The sequence below is a fragment of the Natator depressus genome, chromosome 20 (assembly GCF_965152275.1).
Source record: "Natator depressus isolate rNatDep1 chromosome 20, rNatDep2.hap1, whole genome shotgun sequence".
Classification (NCBI taxonomy): domain Eukaryota; kingdom Metazoa; phylum Chordata; order Testudines; family Cheloniidae; genus Natator; species Natator depressus.
In genome coordinates, this window is record NC_134253.1 from 7,990,945 (window position 1) to 8,012,600 (window position 21,656).

At 57.5% G+C, this 21,656-nt stretch overlaps 1 protein-coding gene across 1 annotated transcript; it reads right to left on the reverse strand.

Annotated features, from left to right (window-relative positions):
* Positions 1-2,655: 2,655 nt before the first annotated feature.
* On the reverse strand, positions 2,656-20,861 carry PCP2 (Purkinje cell protein 2). The gene is made up of 5 exons (XM_074935561.1): positions 20,787-20,861; positions 7,932-8,014; positions 6,880-6,992; positions 6,096-6,259; positions 2,656-2,661 (listed from the first exon to the last, which is right to left on the reverse strand). The coding sequence occupies exons 1-5, from the start codon at positions 20,859-20,861 to the stop codon at positions 2,656-2,658; spliced, it is 441 nt and encodes a 146-aa protein (XP_074791662.1).
* Between the last annotated feature and the right edge of the window lie 795 nt (positions 20,862-21,656).

Below are 21,656 nucleotides of genomic sequence, written 5' to 3' on the forward strand. Positions count from 1 at the left end.
GGGCAAGACCAGATTTCATGGTCCATGACATGTTTTTCATGGCTGTGAATTTGGTAGGGCCCTACTTATAGCCCATGTGTGTGTTTGTGTATGTGTGAGGCTCCCCCTGTGCTCACACGCCCTGAGAGTGTGTGTGTATGTATGAGAGAGAGAGAGAGACCAAGGGCCTCGAAGCCAATGGGCAGAGGGCACAGGGGCAGACAGGGTACAGGGATCCCCCGGATCTGCCAAAGAATGTCCTGGGTGGGCTCTGTGTCACACTGGTCATCACAACCCTTGTCAGATGTGGTGATGGGCAGTATGTGAGGTGCTCTGTCCATCTACTGAGCAGTCGGGTCTCTCGCTCAGTCAAGCAAGGCAGGTCGCTGAGAGGAGAACCACAGCCCCACCAGGCAGCAGGGAGAGACACTTGTCTCACGCTGGCTGGTCATGTGCAGACTGACTATTGTCCGGTGCACAATGGTGTCCGTTGACAGTCTGAGCAAAATGCTAATCAATAGATTGCAGGGCCGCAGGACAGAACAAACCCAGCCGGGTTCTCCCGCTCAGGAGTCAGACAATGAACTTTTGAAACTAGATCTGGGGCACCGAGGAACCCCGGGGAGCCCTTCAGTCTTTGAGGAAAAGCTGGGCTTGATCTCACGAGAAACTGGCGGAAAACGCCAGGAGAGGACCCCTGAGCAGACTGGGGGCTGCCTTGTCAGTTCTCTTGTGGTGCTAGCAGGCCTGTTATTTTATCCCTTTGTTTCCAACAGTCTCACTGTCTGTCCCTCCAATCCCTATTCTCGGGTGAGCCAGGCGTCGTTTGCCCTGTATCTGTCTCAGGGCCGCGTGCTCAGCCTGTGCTGAGCCTTGCCAGCCAGTGTGTGCTTGGCCCTCGGGAGCAGCAGATCTGCGTGCTCTGGGAGCATTCTGGGGATCGGGGCTGGGCTTGGCACAGGGATGCTGCACCTGCTGCTACCTAGACAGGGGGACCGAGGCCTGGGGTGGCCTGGAAGGCCGTGCATGGGGTGCCAGAGGCTGATGGAGTCAGAGAGCTGAGCAGGCCCAGCCAGGCTCCCTCATGGTGAGGACAGGTGGGTGCGAGGTGCCTCAGAACCCTGGGTACCCCTGGGGAAAGCGTCACTGAGTGTGTGTGACCCCTTTGCCCTTATAGCTGGGGTGCGTGTGTGTGATCCGCCTGTGCTTATGTCACAAGCGTGTGATCTCAGCACATTCATACCCCCTTGTGTGTATGATCCCCCTGTGCTAATACCCACACTTGTGTGTAGACCCTCTGTGTGTGTGTGTGAGAGAAAGCAGACCCCCGCCGATACCCCCAGGTGCGTGTCTGTGTGTAATCTCTCTGATCTTATCCCCCCGTATGCGTGTATTTGTATTTGATCTCCTTGCGCTAATACCCCATCATCCCGTATGTGTTATTCTCAGTGCACTGATACGTTGTGTGAGATCCTACTACATCAGTCCCTCTGGGGCACCTGGCGTTGGCCACTGTTGGCAGACAGGATACTGGGCTGGATGAACCATTGGTCTGATCCAATGTGGCCGTTCTTATGTTCTTAATACCCATGTGTGTGTGGGGTCCCCATGCGCTACTACCCCTGTTTGTGTGGCTGTGTATTATTCCCCCTCACCACGTGTGATCCCTCTGCCTTTATACCCCGTGAGTGAGATCCTCCTGCATTAACACCCTGTCCATGTACCACACGTGTGTGTGCGCGTGTGGGAGAGCTCACTGCACTGATACCCCCAGGGTGTGTGTGCTCCTGTGCGTATACCTTGTGTGTGTGCATCTGTGAGAGAGCCCCCTGCACTGATACCTCCCACATGCATGTGCCCCGTGTGTGTATACTTCCCATGCATGTGTGTGCATGTGAAAGAGCCCCCTGCACTGATACCCCCTGCGTGTGTGTGCCCCTTGTGCATGTACCTCATGTGTGTGGGTGCGTGTGAGAGAGCCCACTGCACTGATACCCCCTGCGTGTGTGTGGCCCCTGTGCGTGTACCTTACGTGTGTGTGGGTGCGTGTGAGAGAGCCCATCGCACTGATACCCCCTGCGTGTGTGTGCCCTTTGTGCATGTACCTCGGGTGTGTGTGAGAGAGCCCACTGCACTGATCTCCCCCATGTGTGTGTGCCCCCGTGCGTGTAGCTCGTGTGTGTGTGCATGTGTGAGGGAGCCCACTGCACTGATACCCCCCCTGTGTGTGACCCCCAGTACTTTCCCAGGTTGCCTTGTGTGCCCTCTGCCCTGTGTGTCCATCTCCCTGCTGTCCTGCTGGTTCCTGCAGTTCCATCCCTGTACATCCGGTGCCAGTCCAGGATCCCCGTGCCCCTGGCTCGCCGGGCACATCCAGCACTGTCCGTCTCCTCCTGGGCACAAGCCCCATTTACTGCCTGTGCCACGACCCACCTGCACGTCCCTGGTGAGAGTTCCCTTCCTCTCCCCCCTGCCCCCCTACTTCCTCCCCCATCCCCCACCGCAGTGCACAACGGGTCCCTGGGGCACCCCGAAACGGACACAGACCACCAGGAAACCAGCCGGGCCTTTATTGGGGTGCTGGGGTTGTACAGAGTGGGCAGGGCAGGTGCTGCAGGGCGCAGGTGCTATCACAGCCGTCAGGCATGTTGGCTCCTCTCCCCGCCACGGGGGCACTCACTTCTGCAAAGAGGAAGAGATGGCATTGGGTGCGTGGAGCGAGGACGGACCCTGGTCTGGCCCCCCCCGGCCTCGCCCAAGCTCTCCCGCACACACGTGCATGAAGCTTCTTCCCAGAGGCAGGGGTTGGATTGGCACTCGGCCCCTTCCCCCACTGTGTGTATCCCCCCTCTGCTATCTGCCCCCACTGGAGTGTGCGCACACGTGTGATGTGGGCCCCCCCATGTACAGGGCACCCTGCCCCCCAGCTATAATTCATAGATTCTAAGGCCAGAAGGGACACTGTGATCCTGTAGCCTGACCCCAGTATCGCACAGGTCCTGGGACTTCCCCGCATTAATTTCTGTTTGAAAAACTTCTCATCTTGATTTTAAAATGGCCAGTGCTGGGGAATCCTGGGAAAGTGATCCAGTGGTTCCTTCCCCGCCCTGTTACAAACGTACGCCTTATTTCTAGTCTGACTTTGTCCCACCCCAGGAGTGGGGCGCAGCCTGGCTCTAGCTGCCAGGCTTTCCTGTCAATTTCATAGCAGCATGGCGCTGTGAAACTGACAAGACAGCCAACAGCCCTAAGTAGCGCAGTGTCTGCACCGACGTAAGCCCCACGCCTCTCGTGGAGGTGGAGTTGTTATCTCAGTGTAGTGGGGTACTTACAGCGGTGGGACAAGGCTGTAGGTGGACACTGAGTTAGGCTGACGTACGCTGCCTTACATGACCTGTGTAGTGTAGACCAGGCCTTATAGACAGTGACCAAGTCACCCCTTAACCTTCTCTTTGTGAAGCTAAATGAAGCTCCTTGAGTCTATCACTAAAAGGCAGGTTTCTGATCCATTCAGCATTCTGCTGGCTCTTCTCTGCCCCCTCTCCAGTTTATCAACATCCTTCCGTTGTGGGCACCAGAGCTGGACACAGGATTCCAGCAGCGGTCGCACCAGTGCCAAAGACAGAGATAAAACAACCTCTCTGCTCCTACTCGAGATTCCCCTGTTGATGCATCCCATTAGCTCTTTAGGCCACAGCATCCCACAGGGGGCTCATGTTCAGCTGATGATCCAACCTCCCCCACCCCCCCAAATCTTTTTCAGAGTCACTGCTTCCCAGGTAGAGCCCAGTCTTGTAAATAAGGCCTCGGTGCTTTGTTCCTACATACAGTGATGTGTGTACTCCCCCCATCCCTTCCCTGTCCCCTGTCCTCCTGGGTCTGTGCGCCGCTGCCCCCTGCTGGATGCACGCCCACCTACACTCATGTCTGTGCCACCTTCTGCTGCCCTGCAGAGCACGAGGGTGCCCAGGGTCCAGTGCATGCGGGTCAGGCCGTTTGGGGGCAGCCCCAGTCCATCGTCCCCTGCTGGCACCAGGACTGGAGCGGGTGTGCCCTGGATGCTCTATTGCTGTCGCTGGGGACATCACAGCCACTGGGCCTTCCCCCCACTTGCTGACTCGCTAGGCGAGAGCTCCCCTCGGTTTCTGCAGATGGAGCCCCAGGCCAGCTCCCACTCCCCCTCAGCCCCTGCCACAGGGACTGGAGCTGCTCCTGCTGGAGGAGGAGAGCTGAAGCCTCCCTGCTTTGGTCCATCTCGCTGGGCTGCTCCCCTTACAGCCCTTCCTTCCTGCACCCCAAGTTGTTCCCCAGCCCCAAAGAGGTGTTCTTGGCCCTCCTGAGTATGTGAGCATCACCCCCCCAGCAGGGCCAGAGAGCTTGGCTAGCACCCCTACTTCCACTGTGTGTGTTGCCCACCAGTTACCCCAGTTCCTGGTGGCCTCATGGCCTAAGCCTGGACACGGCGCCAGCTCGTGCATCCCGGAGAAGCCTCATGTGGGTACATGGCACAGACAGGCACAGTCAGCAACCCCCTGCCCCCCCAAGGCACAGCCAGTGAGGCCCCCCAAACACACTCAGACGAAACTCCAGCCGGGCACATCAGAGAGAGAGAGAGAGAGTTAGTTGTGTTAATTCACATCCAGACGAGGACAAGTGATGCTTGGCATGGGGGAAGACACAGATATTAGTCACAAGCCAGACACAGGGCCGGTAGAGAAGCCATAGCAAGACAGAGACCGGGAGGGATCCCAGCCACAGATACCGCTCTGCTGTGTGCGTAGGGGAATTGCCAGCTGGCCAAGGGGGTGTATCCCTGATTGGGGTTCCCTGCCCCACTGATGCCATGTTTGGATTGCCAGACTCACCCTGGGCTGCTACAGCCTGGGCCCCTCACTCAGCTCTGACCAGGCAAGTGAGACTGGCCCAGAGGGTTTAGGAGTGGAAAGTGTGTGGTACTGAGGGGCAGGACTCCTGGGTTCTATCCCCAGCTCTGGGAAGGGAGTGGGGTCCAGTGGAAGCAACGGGGAGCTAGGGCTCCTGGGTTCTATCCCCGGTTCTGCAAGGGAATGTCTGTCCCCCCAGGGATCTTGATGGCCTGCGGCTGCTGAGGCATTTCATTGCAGCCAGACACCACCAGAGGGCGCCAGGGCTGGACTGAAATGCCCCATCCCCCAGGCCAGGCTGTCACCCCGGGGAAGGGCCCTGTGCGCCCTATGCTGGCTCTAGGTGTTATGGCTGGGGCAGCACCAACCTTCCTTGTCCCCCCGGCCCTAGACCAGCCCTGGGCTGCCGGCTCCCTCTGACTGAGCCAGCTGGGACGCCACACAGACGCTTTCGGTGGTCTGCTAGTGGCTGCCTAGGTCACCTGGGTTGGGTTCTGAGTGAAGGCGGGGGGGACACGGGGCAGCCCACGTGGGGGGGCACCGACATGGCTGAAGGGGGAGCGAGTTGGCATGGGGTGGTGGTGGCCACCAGCCACTTTCCCCTGGCGCTGGGGCCCTGAGCCCGACACCCAGTGGAGCCAATGGGCACTGTGCACTGGCTTCCCTCTGGGCGGGCTTTGGATCAGGGAGGGGGCCAGGACAGGTGACGGCGCTCAGGGTGGGGGATTTGGGCTCTGCTCACCCCGCTAGCTCCCTCAGCCCGGGAGGGCTCCCGGCACTGGCGGGCAGCGGAGCCTGGTTCTCTTGCTTGTCTGGGCCACACCTGGCCCATCCTGACTCCACGTGGCCTGGCCCAGGGGCTAGCCCCCTGGGGCGCGGGGGGGATGGGAGGGCCTTAGCCATGAGTGGTGAAGGCACAGTTCAGTTCTGTGGGGCCTCCCACAAGGGGCTGCTCCCACCTTGCCCTGCACTCCGTCACTGCCCTCTTCCGTCACACGATGTTCTGACGCAAACACTGCCCCCTCCTGGATGCCCTCAGGACTACACGTGCGATAGGTCACCCCCTAGGGGCGTTCCCAGCACTGCCACATCCAATGGCTTTGCTCCCTTTGCCTAGGCAATGCCCTGATTCCTCCCTCCATGCTGCCCTGCCCATGGCTTAGCTGCCTGGGCGCACAGCTCCAGTGCCTGCCCATGGTGCCCCCCATCGCCGCGCGGCCGCCCTGCTCTCACCTGGGGGGGCCCGGAGGCCGGCTTGCTGGGGGCGTTGCGGTCAGTGTTCTGGAAGCCTGGGAGGTAGCTGAAGCTGACGCGCTGGTCGTCCATCCGCCGGCTCTGTGTGTGCGCCAGCATATCCAGGAAACTGTCCATCTCCGGCGGGGGGCTCGGGCTGTCCTCTGTGGTGGGGCAGACACAGGTGTGAGGGGAAGGCCAGGCAGCTCCCAGAGGGGGCCGTGATGCTGGGCCTATTTCCCTCCCCTTCAGGATATGGCCATGGGGCCCTCCAACACTGCATCCCACCTCCCACCACAACAGCTCCGACCATGCCTCTCCAGTCCCCCGGTCCCACCCCTACCCTTACAGAGGGAGCTGTAAACCTCACAGAATGCACCTGACCACTTGTGTGATGGTGCCCATGGGCCTGGCAGTTCCTGCAGCGGGTGGCATGCCCAGCCCCAGCTTGGCAGAACCACACAGGGCTGTCATTGGGGCTAAAGTTTCCAAGCCCCATTTTCAACCCAGCCCCAGTGCTGGACTCCTCAGTTTCCTGGAGCAGAGAGTTCCACAGGCCCCCCCCCCCTTCAGGGACCCATGTTGTCCTAGAGATGAGCAGTCCTTGCTGAGCCCATTCCCACCCCCATGCCCTGGGGCAGGACTGTGGCCAGCCAAGTCTGCTGCTGGGCGAGTGGGCAGGCATAGGGACGGATGCTGTGACCTCTGGTTCTAAACCCAAGAGCCGTCAGACCCCCCTGCCTCCCCCCCCCACACCAGGACTCACGCTTCTCCGGGTCAGCACCGCTCTTGCCGTGTACGATCTGGATGTTGCAGCGCTGCTTGTCCATGCGCCCGCCCTGCACGTGGGTCAGCAGGTTGAAGAAGCCTTCCTGCTCTGGGGAGCCCGACTGTGAGGGGAGAGGAGGGGGCGGGTGAGATGGGGTGTGGGGGAGAGATGCGCCCCAGTGACACACTGCCCCCAGCCTTCCTGCTGTGAGACCCTCCCCCCGGACACAGGCAGCCCCCCGAATGTCTCCTGTACAGCACCCCCTGGAGCCCCAGGCCCCAACATTCAGCCCCTCTGCAGAGCTCAGGCACCGTCACCACCACTAGGGGGCGTTCACAGGCCCACAAGGGACTCCAGCAGGGACCTACCCCACAGCCTGAGATGGAGGCTCAGCCCCATCCCAGCAGCAGCTCCCCCACCCCAGCAAGGATACAACCCCTGTAAGGCTTCAGACCCTCCCCAGGCCACCTCCCACCAGGGCCTCATCCTCCACCCTCCAACCTCCCCCCCTTGCCTGGACCAAGGCCCCTCCAAACAACAGTCTGAACCTAAAGCCATCAGAGCAATCTGCGCCTGAGCAAACCCAGCTGAGAGACCCCCAGCCTGCCCAGTGTTGGGGGGCCACAGCCTTCCAGACCCCATCTCAGAGGCTGGACAGTGGCTGTAGGTAGGGCATACCCCATCCCACCCCAGAGCACCGCCTCTGCCCAGCACCCCCACGCCCCTGTCTCCCGGGGCAAAGCAAACAGGTTCTGTTCCCTTCCCCTGGGCACAGAGCGAAGGCCCCAGCCGGGCACAGCCCCTCCTACCCCCCCCCCCCCCGCTGCAACATTTTAGCTAATTTTAGTTAGTTTCCAGGCACTTGTTGGTGTTAATGGACTGCTAATCCAGCCTCTGCCCAGCCAGCGCCCCTGCCCTATGGCACTGTTCACCCTCGGCTGGTGATAAGGGACAGGGCTTCGCACCGAACCGTGGCTTGGGCCCAGCAGGTCACACGGAGCCAGGCGTCTATGGCCGTGCCCACAGGCTATTCAAGGGGCTTCCCCCAGGTCCCCGCCTGCTGGGATCAGGGCCCTGCCCCATGCTGGGATTTCTGGGGGACCCTCACTGCAGTGGACCAACAGAGCATCGAGGCCAGAGCAGGAGAGCTCTGTAAAGGGGGTTCAGCCCCCAAATGAAGGGGAAGAGCTTGACTCCAAGTGGGTAGCGCTGGCTGAGGGGCCTCTGGGGTGCCAGCAATGGGCACCCAGGATTGGGCGAGGCAGGGAGCAGCTGCCAGGCCCGGCGAGGTGAGGGCAGCCTCCTCCTGCCTGCTTGAATCTTGGCCTCCCTGCCCCCCCAAGGCCAGCTAGTGCGGCTGTTGCTGCCAATGGCCTCCCCCTGGTCCTGCTGCCCACCTCATCCCCTGGCACTGCAGCCTTTGGCCCATGTCCTCTCTCCACAGCCAGCCCTGCCACCCCTTGTGCTGCCAGTTGCAACATCACTCACTCCAACTGTGCCACCCACCCTCCCCAGCAATCCTGAGTGGCGCTGCGATCCCTTGTTCGCCCCCCCACCCAGGGCTCCCTGCTGTGCTGCCCCAACACAACCCTCTGTCGTGTGGGTCCGAGGATGGGGTTACGATCTCCACTAGCTGGTTGGTGCCCAATTCTCCTTGTCCTTCCCTCCCAGGCTCTTCCTCTTTGCTCCGATCACGTCTCGTCAGCCCTGCCTTTGCTCTGCCAATGGCCGCCTCCATTGCATGCCCCTCTGCCGCTTGCTCCCATGCTGCCCCTTGGGCACAGAACCCTCCAGTCATCTACAAAGCCCCCCCCACCCCAATCCCTCCATGGGTCTGGGCCGCCTCCCAGCCGGCATCAGCCTGCCCATCCCCATGGAGCCCCTCTGCTAAGGAGCAGGCCCATTCACTGCCTCTCTGCTGGAGAAGCTTCCCAGGGTAAGTTTGCACCCCAGCTGGGAGAGGATAAAATGCCATAGAGGGTATAATCGCCGGCTGCTGCTGCCAGCCTAATGGAGTTGCTCCTTTTGCTCACGTGCTTGGAGGGTTTGTGCAGTGGTGTTCACAGGTGTGAGTTCAAAGCTTGCCGGGGAGGGGGAGCGGGTGCTATGATACTTTCAGTGTGCTGCTGAAACAATCGCAAGGCATGTGCTCCTAAAGCTAATGGGCGTGTGTGTGTGTCTCTGAACCTTTAGGGGACTTGTCCTCCAGCTTCTCTCTCATCATCTGTTGCAGGGGACCTGGGCATTGGTGGCACCCTGGCCCCTCCTGTTCTCTGCCTGGGGCACACAGCAGCTTAGTCTCCTGAGGGCTGAAACGCTTTAGTTGAACTGGAGAGGTTGGGCTCAGGGGGCTGGTGGCCTGTTGTATCCAGGAGGCCAGAGTAGCTGATCTGATCATCCCTTCTGGCCTCAAACTCTGTGAAAGTATCTGCTGCTTTGGCTTGTTATTGTTCTTGAGCATACACTCTAGGGGCTATTGGTGTGTAGATGCTGCAACGAAATGTTGCATTTGTGTTTGGTGCTCTGCATTTCCCAACACCATCATTCTCTTTGGCAACGTAGCCATGGAGCTGGAGACCCCTCAGGGTTTGGTTTGGGTGTTGTTAAGTGGGTGTGCGTTGTAATGCTGGGATTTTAGTTGTCCGGCTGTCCTCGCCCACCGCTACAGACTGACGCAGTCCTGGCCAGCCACAGGCACGCAGAACCGGCAGGGAGTTGAAGCGAGACAAATTGAGACACGGAACAAGGCACCATTTGTTAATAGTTTGAGTGAGATTCTCCCAGCACCTGCTCTAGTTCACGCAGGAATTAATGTAGGCGAGTCCTAGGGCTTGTGCTATATGGGGGATCAGACTAGATGGTCACAATGGTTCCTTCTGGCCTTGGAATCTAGGGCAATTGGGAGTCACAAGGTTTCTCAGAGGACTCACTGGTGGGTTCTGGTTTCTTTCACAGAATCACAGAATATCAGGGTTGGAAGGGACCTCAGGAGATCATCTAGTCCAACCCCCTGTTCAAAGCAGGACCAATCCCCATTTTTTGCCCCAGATCAACTTAACAGCCCCATCAAGGATTGAACTCACAACCCTGGGTTTAGCAGGCCAATGCTCAAACCACTGAGCTATCCCACCCCCCCAGGTTTTGAGCTTTTAGGCTAATTTGCAAGCACTGACAGCTCGAAACTGCCTGTACAATTTTTTGAATGAAAGCGGAGCCTTTGATGGACTCATGGGCCCCCTGGAGCTGGGGATTTCAGAGAAGCACCAAATATCCCGAGACTCGTGACAAAGCCAGGTGAACTGGCAACAGCTGATGGAGGAAAGGACCAAGCAGCATTTGCGGAGGTTTTGCTTTCTTCGTCTCCCTATCTAGCCGGGCCAGAAGGGTCCGTATTCATCTTCCTTCCGCATCCCACAGGCCAGAGAGCCTTGCCCAGTGATCGCTGCACCATGCCCAGAGCTTCCTCTTGAGCTGGAGCCAATTTTTGCAAATGATACCCAGTCTCCTCTGAGGGAAGGAGAATCCGCCACATCCCTGGGCCAGTTGCTCCCCTGGTTGTTTCCTGGCACCATGGCCTGTTAGTCCTGAATTTGTCTTGCTTCAGCTTCCAGCCATTGAATCCTGTTCTGCCCTTTTCTGCTGGATTGAAGGGCCCTGGGCTGCCGGAAAGCGCCTCTCCCTGGAGGTGTGTGTAGCCCGGGGTCTGGTCACCTCCGAGCCATCTCTTGGAGAAATGGAATGGACTGAGCTCCGTTAGTCCCCTGTGCCAGGGCAGGCTTCCCAGACCTTGAATCTCTAGTCTGAGCCCGTGCCAATTCGTCACCCTCCTTCAGGCCAGGTCTACCTTGCAGACCTATATCGGGATACCTGCGTCACTCAGGGGTGTAAAAATCACCGAGCTAAGTCCCGTGTAGCCGCTGCTATGTCGGTGGGAGGACTTCTCCTGGCCACTCGGGGAGGTGGATTAACTCTGCCGGCAGGAGAGCTCTCTCTAGGTCAGCGTCTTCGTTAAAGCAGTGCCTCAGCGCAGCTGCAGCAGCCTTGCCCTCAGTATCCAGTGATGGTCCCAGCGCTATATACAGAGGTAACCCCCCTACCCCGCTGCTACTGAGATTCCCCAGATCCTCCACAGCAGGATGGCATTAGCCCTCTTAGCCCCAGCTCCTAGTCAGCTGGTTCTCACCATGACCCCTAAGTCCCTGTCTGCACATCCCTAGCCTTTAATTGTGACCTGCATTCCCTGCTCCTAGATGCATGACCTTGCATTTGGCTGTATTAAACGCGTGTCGTTCACAAGCCAAGCTTACCAAGCGACCCAGCGCGCTCAGTATAACTGACTTCGCCTCGGCAGTATCCCCGCTCTGCAGCGTGTGGGTCAGCGACAAACGGTATTAGCCAGGATCTTACATTTTCTTCCAGCTCCCAGAGAGAGACATTGACTATCACTGGGCTGAGATCACAGCCCCACCACTAGAAACACCAGGCCCCATTTGCAATTACTTGTTGAGAATGATCAGGGATTTTTTAACCCATTTAATAAGGGCTGAACTGATTTTGTACATTACAAATGCAAATAATCCTGCTGTGCTGGCCTGCAGGGGAGAGGTGGTTGTGTAGCCTAGCTGATGGATCTGATCTACAGTAATATGACTGAGCTCTTGTCAGCCATAGCTCTGAAAGCACTTTACAAAGGAGGGCAGCAGCATTATCCCTATTTTACAGATGGGGAAACCAAGGCACAGAGCAGTGGCATGTCTTGCCCAGGGTTACCCAGGAGGCTAGTGGTCAAGTCACTGAGTCCCAGTAAACTGCTCTATCCACTGGACCAAACTGCTCTATCCCAGATTCCCAGATGGACACTGGCCCACCACACGACGGCAGAGTTTGCCATCGGTGGGAAATCTCCAGCCCAGTGATCTATTTGCATATTTCTCAAAACACAAAAAGCACAAGGGCCCAGCTCCTTAACGGGACTTAGGCACCTAACTCCCATTGATTTCAATTAGGCACCTAAATCCCTTTGAATTGAATGAAGCATCTAAGTCCCTTTGAGGATCGGGGCCCAGGCGCCTCCTACTGCACCCAGGCAAAGTCAGCGCTCTGTTACAAGCCGTGCCCGCGGTGAAGCTGTCCTGGTGCCCACCTCACCCTGTCCGTGCTGCTGCTTCTGCCACAACCTCCCCCCCCCACCTTGGTGCAAAGTGCCCTGGGAAGTCTCCAGCGCCCCACGGGGGTTGGCACATGAGCCAGTGACACCCACCACCCTGCTCCAGAGCGAGTGTGTGGCACCTGCCCTGGGCTGCACTGGGGAGTGGGGCTGTGCCGTGGCTGGAGGGTCGCCCGGCTGCACCAGGTGTCTGTGTCGTGGCATTAGATGGCACCAGGGTCTGACCCCCTGCACCACACCAGCAAGGATTTACCCTGCAAGATTTTCCTGTCCTTGCTCTCTGGGCCTCAGGAACAGAACGGGCCAAGCAACAGGCTGCAAGCGGGGAAGGGACAGGGGTCAGGAGAGGTCATCTCTGCCCCCCCTCCCAGTCTATTGGGGTTGGGAGAGGGGTTCGCTGTGGACTAGCTCCTTCCTCCTCCAGGGAGTTTGGGGATGAGGGATGGTGTGACCGGATGGATGGGGGCAAACAATACACAGTCTCTGCCCTGGGTCTAGTCAGAAACAGGAGCTCCTGGAAATCTTAGAAGAGAGCCCCAGTCCCATGGGGAGAGCCCCAGCTCCACTAGGGGGAGCCTCAGTCCCATTGGGACCTCAAGGCTCTGGCCTTTCAGGGAAGCACCCCAAATCTGGGGAAATTCCCCATCCTCGATCTCTGAGCCTTCCAGGGACCCCGGGTGTGGGGAAGGAGGGGGCAGGGCAGAGATAGATGGTGTCTCTGCCCACACTGACCAGCAGCCCAGAGGTGAGGGGGAGGGAGGTGAGAGCAGGGATGTCCTGGGCAGGCAGGAGACAGTAAAGCCAGGTCAGGCTGGGGCTCCCCAGAAGGCCCAGCCCCCCCGGCCATGCTCAGGCTGGGCACCAGGTGTTCAAGGCCCAGCCAAGGCGTGAGGGGGCCCGGGGCCTATGGACCAGAGGGGAGGTGGCCTGTGGGGAGCAGTGAATGGCCAGAGCAGTCAGCAGGTGGCACAGGAAGCAAGGTCCCGTCCCCAGGCAGGACGCGGCGGGATGAACTGCGGGGACAGAGCCACCGGGAGGGATCAGCCCCGGGGCCTGGGAGGTGCCGCGCTGCACAGGCCAGGGAATTGAGGGATTATGGCCCCATGCCGGTCCAGCGGCTGGAGTGTGAAAGGCGTTAAAGAGTGAGCATGGGAAGCCCTGCCCTGAGTTATGCAGTGATGTTTGCACCAGACACCTGAGCTTGGACTCCCTCTAAAGACAATGGGGCCAAAATCCACAACTGATGTAAATTGGCGTCGCTCCATCTGTGTCGATCTCCCCCAAAGAAATCAGCGGAATGAAACCGATTTATACCAACTGTGGATCTGGCTCCACTGACTCCACTGCAGCGAGGCTGGTTTACACCAGCGGGGGCCCGGGCCGAGATATTTGTCTCACACTGGGCAGGTCGGAGCAGGATGATTTCTCTGCAGTTTGAAGTGACTCAGACAAAGGGCTCCTGAATTCAGATCCCCTATGGAACGTGCCAACACAGCTCCCCCCATCCACCCATCCCCTGCCAGGAGGGGTACCAGTCCCTGCTCAGCCTGGGCACTGGGGTCACAGCTGATTCACCCTGACTTCCGGGCTTATCTGCATTACACTTGGTGGCGTTGCCAGGGGAATGCCAGTCCCGTGGGCTCAGGGCAGGAGCACAGGAGCCAGGGAGCCCTGGCCGGGGGGCCAGATAGGGCCAGATCTCCCTGTAGTGGGAGAGATCCCCATGTGATCCAGGCCCTGGTGACCTTGGCAGCAGGCTGGGCAGTGCCAGCTTGCCTGGTGTTTGATAATGTCCTTGGGGTGACGTGCTCCCACGTCCCTGCCACAGGCAGGCAGCTTCACTCCCACCATGGAGGAGTGTCCCAGTGGGGCTAGAGCCAGGACCCACCTGGAGCGAGACTCAGCAGTGGGCTGCCAGGTGGCTGTGAGCTCCCCCTCTTTGATCACTAGGGATTTGCCTCCTGCCACAACCCATGGCTGATCTGTGCCCCTGGGGGGCTGAGAGCTGGGTGGCGCACCCTGAGGAGCTGGCACGGAGCCACGCCAGCAGCTACACATGTCTCCCAGCCGCTCACTCCCCCACCCCACCATCAGCCGTGGTGCTCAGCTCCCCCGAGCTCTGATGCTGGAGCACTCACACGGTGACTGCGTGACACTGAGGGACCCATGGGCACTGCCCCGTAGGAAAGTGAATGACAGACGCAGACTGGAGACAGAGAGCGCAGAGTGCCAGGGCAGATCAGTTGAGAGGTAGGAAGGAGAGAAATGGGGGAATTGGGCAGCCTGGGAGCAAAACCCTGCCCCATGCTCGCTCCCCCCGGTCCCACCATGCCCGATGCTGGCTACTAAACAATATGCCAATACACATGGCACTGCCCTGAGCACAGGCTGGGGACCAGAAGCACAGTGCCACCCTCCGCCCTGCATCATCCTTTCCCTCATGTTGGAACGGCTTGGCCCCAGACAGGAGTCGAGTGCCACATCTCCAGGAATCCGTGGCAGCCAGGTGAGTGCACTGACCATTAGACCCTTCTGCCCCTCTAGGGCCTGCCCTGAGTCCTTGGGCTGCCCTGTCAGCCCCATGGACCCCTGGCCTCAGGCCTTTTACCCCACAGGGGTCAGTGCCCTACACCATCCTGTCCCTTGTGCTCTCAGCCCTGCGAGGTGGTGGGGCCTGTATGCAAATTGCCCTGTGTGGAGGGCTCAGATCAACAGCCCCTGGGGACCCCCCAGTTGTGCTCCATCCCCTGTGACACTTGTATTATAACCTACCAGGCACTAGCTGCAGCCCCTACCGGGATCTGACAGGAGGGCAGGTCAGATATCCTGGATGGGCTGAGATGCCCAACAAGACCAATGTGCCAATCGTAACAGACCAGCTCATAACAACAGGCAATCCAGGAAGTTTTTGGAGAGTGTTGAGGACAACTTCCTGGTGCAAGTGCTGGAGGAACCAACTAGGGGCTGTGCTTCTCTTGACCTGCTGCTCACATACAGGGTAGAATTGGTAGGGAAAGCAGAAGTGGGTAGCAACCTGGGCATCAGTGACCATGAGATGGTTGAGTTCAGGATCCTGATAAAAGGAAGAAAGGAGAGCAGCAGAATACAGACCCTGGACTTCAGAAAAGCAGCCTTGACTCTCTCAGGGAACTGATGGGCAGGATCCCCTGGGAGGCTAATATGAGGGGGAAAGAAGTCCAGACTATTTTAAAGAAGCCTCACTGGGGGCGCAGGAACAAACCATCCCGATGTGCAGAAAAAATAGTAAATATGGCAGGCGACCAGCTTGTCTTAACAGAGAAATCTTCAGTGAGCTTAAACACAAAAAGGAAGTTTACAAGAAGTGGAAACTTGGACAGATGACCAGGGAGGAATATAAAAATATTGCTCAAGCATGCAGGGGTGTAATCAGGAAGGCCAAGGCACAATTGGAGTTGCAGCTAGCAAGGGATGTGAAGGGTAACAGGAAGGGTTTCTACAGGTATGTTAGCAACAAGAAGAAGGTCAGGGAAAGTGTGGGACCCTTACTGAACGGGGGAGGCAACCTAGTGACAGATGAGTGGGATAACCTGAGGAACTCAATGCTTTTTTTGCCTTGGTCTTCACAGACAAGGTCAGCTCCCAGACTGCTGCACTGGGCAGCATAGTATGGGGAGGAGGTGAGCAGCCCTCAGTGGCGAAAGAACAGTTTAAGGACTTTTTAGAAAAGCTGGACATGCACAAGTCCATGGGGCTGGATGCAATGCATCCGAGGATGCTGAGGGAGTTGGCTGATGTGATTGCAGAGCCATTGGCCATTATCTTTGAAAACTCGTGGTGATCGGGGGAGGTCCCGGATGATTGGAAAAAGGCAAACACAGTGCCCATCTATAAAAAAGGGAAGAAGGAGAATCTGGGGAACTATAGACCAGTCAGCCTCACCTCAGTCCCTGGAAAAATCATGGAGCAGGTCCTCAAGGAATCCACTTTAAAGCACTTGGATAAGAGGAAGGTGATCAGGAACAGTCAACATGGATTCACCAAGGACAAGTCATGCCTGACCAACCTGATTGCCTTCTATGGTGAGATAACCGGCTCTGTGGATATGGGGAAAGTGGTGGGTGTGATATACCTTGACTTCAGCAAAGTTTTTGATATGGTCTCCACAGTATTCTTGCCAGCAAGTTAAAAAAGTATGGATTGGATGAACGGACTATGAGGTGGATAGAAAGCTGGCTAGATCATTGGGCTTAATGGGTAGTGATCAATGGCTCGATGTCTAGGGACATGTCAAGTGGAGTGCCCCAGGGGTCGGTCCTTGGGCCTGTTTTGTTCAACACCTTCATTAATGATCTGGATGATGGGATGGATTGCACCCTCAGCAAGTTTGTGGATGACACTAAGCTGGGGGGAGAGGGTCCAGAATGACCTAGACCAATTGTAGGATTGGGCCAAAATAAATCTGATGAGGTTCAACAAGGACAAGTGCAGAGTCTTGCACTTTGGACGGGAGAATCCCATGCACCACTACAGGCTGGGGACCGACTGGCTAATGGCAGTTCTGCAGAAAAGGACCTGGGGATTACAGTGGACGAGAAGCTGGATATGAGTCAACAGTGTGCCATTGTTGCCAAGAAGGCCAATGGCATATTGGACTGTATTAGTAGGAGCATTGCCAGCAGATAGAGGGATGTGATTATTCCCCTCTGTTCGGCACTGGTGAGGCCACATCTGGAGTACTGTGTCCAGTTTTGGGCCCCCCACTACAGAAAGGATGTGGTCAAATTGGAGAGAGTCAGAGGGCAACAAAAATGATTAGGGGACTGGGTCACATGACTTATGAGGAGAGGCAGAGGGAACTGGGGTTATTTAATCTGCAGAAGAGAAGAGTGAGGAGGGATTTGATATCAGCCTTCAACTACCTGAAGGGGGGTTCCAAAGAGGATGGAGCTCGGCTGTTCAAAGTGGTGGCAGATGACAGAACAAGAAGCAATGGTCTCAAGTTGCAGTGAGGGAGGTCTAGGTTGGATATTAGGAAACACTATTTCACTAGGAGGGTGGTGAAGCACTGGAATGGGTTCCCTAGGGAGGTGGTGGAATCTCCATCCTTAGAGGTTTTTAAGGCCCAGCTTGACAAAGCCCTGGCTGGGATGATTTAGTTGGTGTTGGTCCTGCTTTGAGCAGGGGGTTGGACTAGATACCTCCTGAGGTCTCTTCCAAACCTAATCTTCTGTGATTCTATAAACTGCCATGGAGCAACTGCACCTCAATCCACTACGCTGGTCTCTGCGCCCCACGGCAGACCAGTGGCCCCTCTATCCCAGTATACTGCCCCAGACCAGACCAATGGGCCCATCTCGCCTGTTATCTGTGACCCAAGAACCTCATAATGCCAACTGACAAGGGGGTTACAGAAGTCTCATGAGCCTGGCATGTATATTCTTCTTCCCCAACGAGCGGGGGGTGGTTGGGGGCAGTCCCTGTAAGCAGGTAGCCCACTGGTCAGTAATGTCGGGAGATGTGGGTACAGTTGCCAGGTAAGGAGTTAGGTGTAGACACTGAAAATATGAGTTAAAGCCGTAGCAAGCAGTCAGTCACCAGCAAAGGTGAAAGGAAGATTTTCTCCGGACAAGAAGGGAGAAATGTGGATTGTTGTTGAAATGTGAATTAAGCAGGGAAGCTAACTGGATGGCTGCCCATTTACATAGGAAGTCACATGTTAATGAAGAGAGGGAAGTCACCAGCACAGAGGAAAACACAAGAGGGGTGGGTGGGGGGGGAGTACCTTGTCTATATGCAAAGACAATGAACTCTGAGGTAGATGTAGGAGGCAGTAAGTGGACAGCGTGTTTACATTCAGAAAGATGGGATCTCAGCCAATCTGGATTGGAAACAGTGTGGAGGACTTTGGGCGCTGCACATAGGTTAGCCTGTGAGTTTAGTGCCTAGAAAGTGCGTTCTATTCTGTGTAACCGTTTGGTCCCAGTACCCTCACTCACTCTCTCTTGAATCTTTGATGATCAGTGTTGGGATGGTGCCAAATTATTATTATGAATTGTTGTGACTGCCCCAAGGGTCGGTCCTCGGGCCGGTTTTGTTCAATATCTTCATAAATGATCTGGAGGATGGCATGGATTGCACCCTCAGCAAGTTTGCAGATGACACTAAACTGGGAGGAGAGGTAGATACGCTGGAGGGTAGGGATAGGATACAGAGGGACCTAGACAAATTAGAGGATTGGGCCAAAAGAAATCTGATGAGGTTCAACAAGGACAAGTGCAGAGTCCTGCACTTAAGATGGAAGAATCCCATGCACCGCTACAGACTAGGGACTGAATGGCTCGGCAGCAGTTCTGCAGAAAAGGACCTAGGGGTCACCCTTCCCCGCTGCCCACAATTGCTTTGGTAGGAAACCTGAAACTGCCAGAATACTCTCAAACGGACAGATTGTCGAAAGAGCTCAGCACCCAGCTACTCCATTGGTTGTAAGGGCTGGGGGGGGCCTGATCTCGGCCGGGGTCTGGGCAGCGCCCGGCAGAAGGGGGGCCTGATCTCGGCCGGGGTCTGGGCAGCGCCCGGCAGAAGGGGGGCCTGATCTCGGCCGGGGTCTGGGCAGCGCCCGGCAGAAGGGGGGCCTGATCTCGGCCGGGGTCTGGGCAGCGCCCGGCAGAAGGGGGGCCTGATCTCGGCCGGGGTCTGGGCAGCGCCCGGCAGAAGGGAGGCCTGATCTCGGCTGGGGTCTGGGCAGCGCCCGGCAGAACAGGGGCCTGATCTCGGCTGGGATCTGGGCAGCACCTGGCAGAAGGGGGGCCTGATCTCGGCTGGGGTCTGGGCAGCACCTGGCAGAAGGGGGGCCTGATCTCGGCTGGGGTCTGGGGAGCACCTGGCAGAAGGGGGCCAGATCTCAGCTGGGGTCTGGGCAGCACCTGGCACAACGGGGGCCTGATCTCGACTGGGGTCTGGGCAGTGCCCGGCATAATGGGGGCTTGATCTCAGTCAGCATCCTCCAGTGGAAAATGGACAAGGTGCCTTGACCTTGGCCAATGGGATCCTGGCTTTAGGGCCCTGGCAGGAGGGGCTGGATGCTGAGTGGTTGGTGAGGAGTCACATGGTTTAAGATAGTGATGGGTTCCAGGCACCCACTAGAAGGGAAAGGCTCCGTGTCCCATTCCCCACCCTCAAACCAGCCAAAAATCAGGTGTGGGGTTGTGGGCATAATGGGCTGCCATAGTGCATCATGGAGCAGCTTGGACATGGTGAGGATGGAGGTGGGCATGGGGCCGGAATAGCTGGGCCTGGAGTGTCTGGAGGTGGGCAAAGAGCCAGCACTGTAATGTCGCAGGCCTTTTTTCTGCAGCCATATGAAGACAGCTGCAGCCAGCAGCCAAGAAGCAGAAAGTCCCATCCTCACATTCCAGCTAAATTATATCAAAACAGTGTAGTACTGGGCTGTTAAGAAGGCGATTCTGTCCTACTAGATTCATAGATATCAAGGTCAGAAGGGACCATTATGATCATCTAGTCCGACTCCTGCACAACGCAGGCCACAGAATCTCACCCACCCACTAGTGCCCACCATCACCAGGCAAAAGAAACTGATCTTGAGGGGGTTAAAGAAAACTTTGTTTGATAGCACCCTGTCTGGCAAGGAATCACTTATCAGCAGTGTGGGTGCGAAATCGCTACTTTATTGTTTTGCCTTGCTGGTCCCCACTTCTCCAGTCTGGTTTCTGTCCCATTCTTTGCTTGTTTCTGTCAGTTACATAACTAATTTCACAAGGTGTACATCAAATAAGGTGGTGGGGTTCAAGTGGGTAAAGAATTGTTTCACACTATGTTCGGCTGGGTCAGAGAATTATTTTGTAATACTTCAGTAAAGTGATTGGCTCAGGTAGAGCTAAGCAGGACTCAAGTTTCACTATATAAACTGGGGTCCAAACGGAAGTTCTTGGGAACCAGCTCCAGCCCAAGACCAGGGCTGCCAGACCTCAAAACTCTGCCAACCACACCAGGCAGAAGCTGGAGTCCCAGGACGATCTGATCCCCACTGGCCAGCAGGGAAAGTTCATCTCCCTTAGTGGGAGTGATGGGCATTGTATGCACAGTGTGTGTATTCTGTTCTGGTGACTGTTAATACCTAGAGGGTAAGGAGGATATTACTGTGTAAGGCCCCACAAACCTGCAGAAGATTATGCCCTGAGCCCTAGGAACAGGGTAAGGGTAGGTGCCTTTCACTGGAGCTCTAGGAATGGGGAAAGGATGGGGGTGCCTAAATGAACTGGGTTATACCTTGAGTCCACAGAAGGGTAAAGATGGGGGGGCCCTGGAGTGTGAGGGTAACAGCACAGATGGGCATAGCGCAGGCAGAGATGGGCATGGGGCCACCATAGCTGGGCATGGCGCGGCAATATGCCCCATACAGTACACACATTTTCTCCTTGTTAATCTCTCAATGCTCTCCAACAATCCTCCTCTCCAACCCTTTCCGCTCATCTCCAGCCAGGTCCTTCTCCTGGACCTCAACCGCCCCCATGGCTCCCCTCTGAGCCTGCCTGGTCAGATCCGAACCGTGGGAGCCCCCTCTGCTGACCAATCTCGTCCCTGGACCCCCAGGCCAAGGGGGTGCTTGAGACCCCTGGAGCCCCCCAGAGGGACGGGGTGCTGGACTGCCCAGAACCCTCAGTGGGAGGGGGGTTTGGGTGCCCCCTAAAGCCCCCCAGGGAGGCTAGCGTCCATGCCATGACCCCCTGGGGAGTAGGGATGGTCCCTCACTCACCCCGCTGGATGAGTTGGAGGCCGGTGATGGCTCCTTTTTCTCCTCCTCCTCGGCTTTGGCTTCTAACGTGGTCATCCTGAGCCTAGCGCTGCTGCCAACCAGTGCCCCAGACTCTGCACTGACAGCTTCTTGCCCCACGGCCGCTTCTCTCCTGCAAGGTGAGTGTCCAGAAAGCCCTCCTCGGTGCCGTGCCCTGCCCCTGCCTGTGCCCGCCACAACAGCCCCAGGTGCCCGTCGGCATTAGCGATTTATAGAGCACTCCTGCTCCCCTCCCCCGGACGGCCCAGTGCCGCCCCCCAGCCTTCCCTCCCCCGCTGCCTTGATCTGCCCACCCAGATCCAAATCCATATTTTAATAAACAGGCATCCAATCTGCTCGTCCATCAGATCCCCATAATCTGCATAAAGATTATCCCGGATAATTGTCTCAAAAAAGCCACCCGCGTGCTTCGTTAGCATGCGTGAGTGCGCGTGGGAGGCGGGGCGGGGGCAGTGTGTGCGCACGTGCGAGCCAGCTGCTGGGGCAGCTGGCCGGGGTCTGCGACCCCAGACCACAGGGGCACCAAACCCCCTGCCCCATCCAGAACTGGCACCAGCCTCCCACTTTGTGTAGAACCAGCACGAAGTCCCTCCCACTCTGACCCAGCTCCACAACCAGCCCTACACCCTGACCCAGTACAGACCCCAGCCCCACACTCTGACCCAGCCCCACAACCAGCCCCACACCCTGACCCAGTACAGACCCCAGCCCCACACTCTGACCCAGCCCCACAACCAGCCCCACACCCTGACCCAGTACAGACCCCAGCCCCACACTCTGACCCAGCCCCACAACCAGCCCCACACCCTGACCCAGTACAGACCCCAGCCC

Bases quoted from the DNA above. Each gene is read 5' to 3' on its own strand.
- PCP2 (XM_074935561.1), bottom strand. From the start codon at position 20,861: ATGACCACGTTAGAAGCCAAAGCCGAGGAGGAGGAGAAAAAGGAGCCA. The intron at 8,015-20,786 runs GTGAGTGAGGGA...CCCCCTTTACAG, and splicing joins CCTCCAACTCATCCAGCGGG to AGCTCTCCTGCTCTGGCCTC. The intron at 6,993-7,931 runs ATCCCAGCAGGC...CCCTCCTCTCCC, and splicing joins CAGCATGGGGCAGGGCCCTG to CTCACAGTCGGGCTCCCCAG.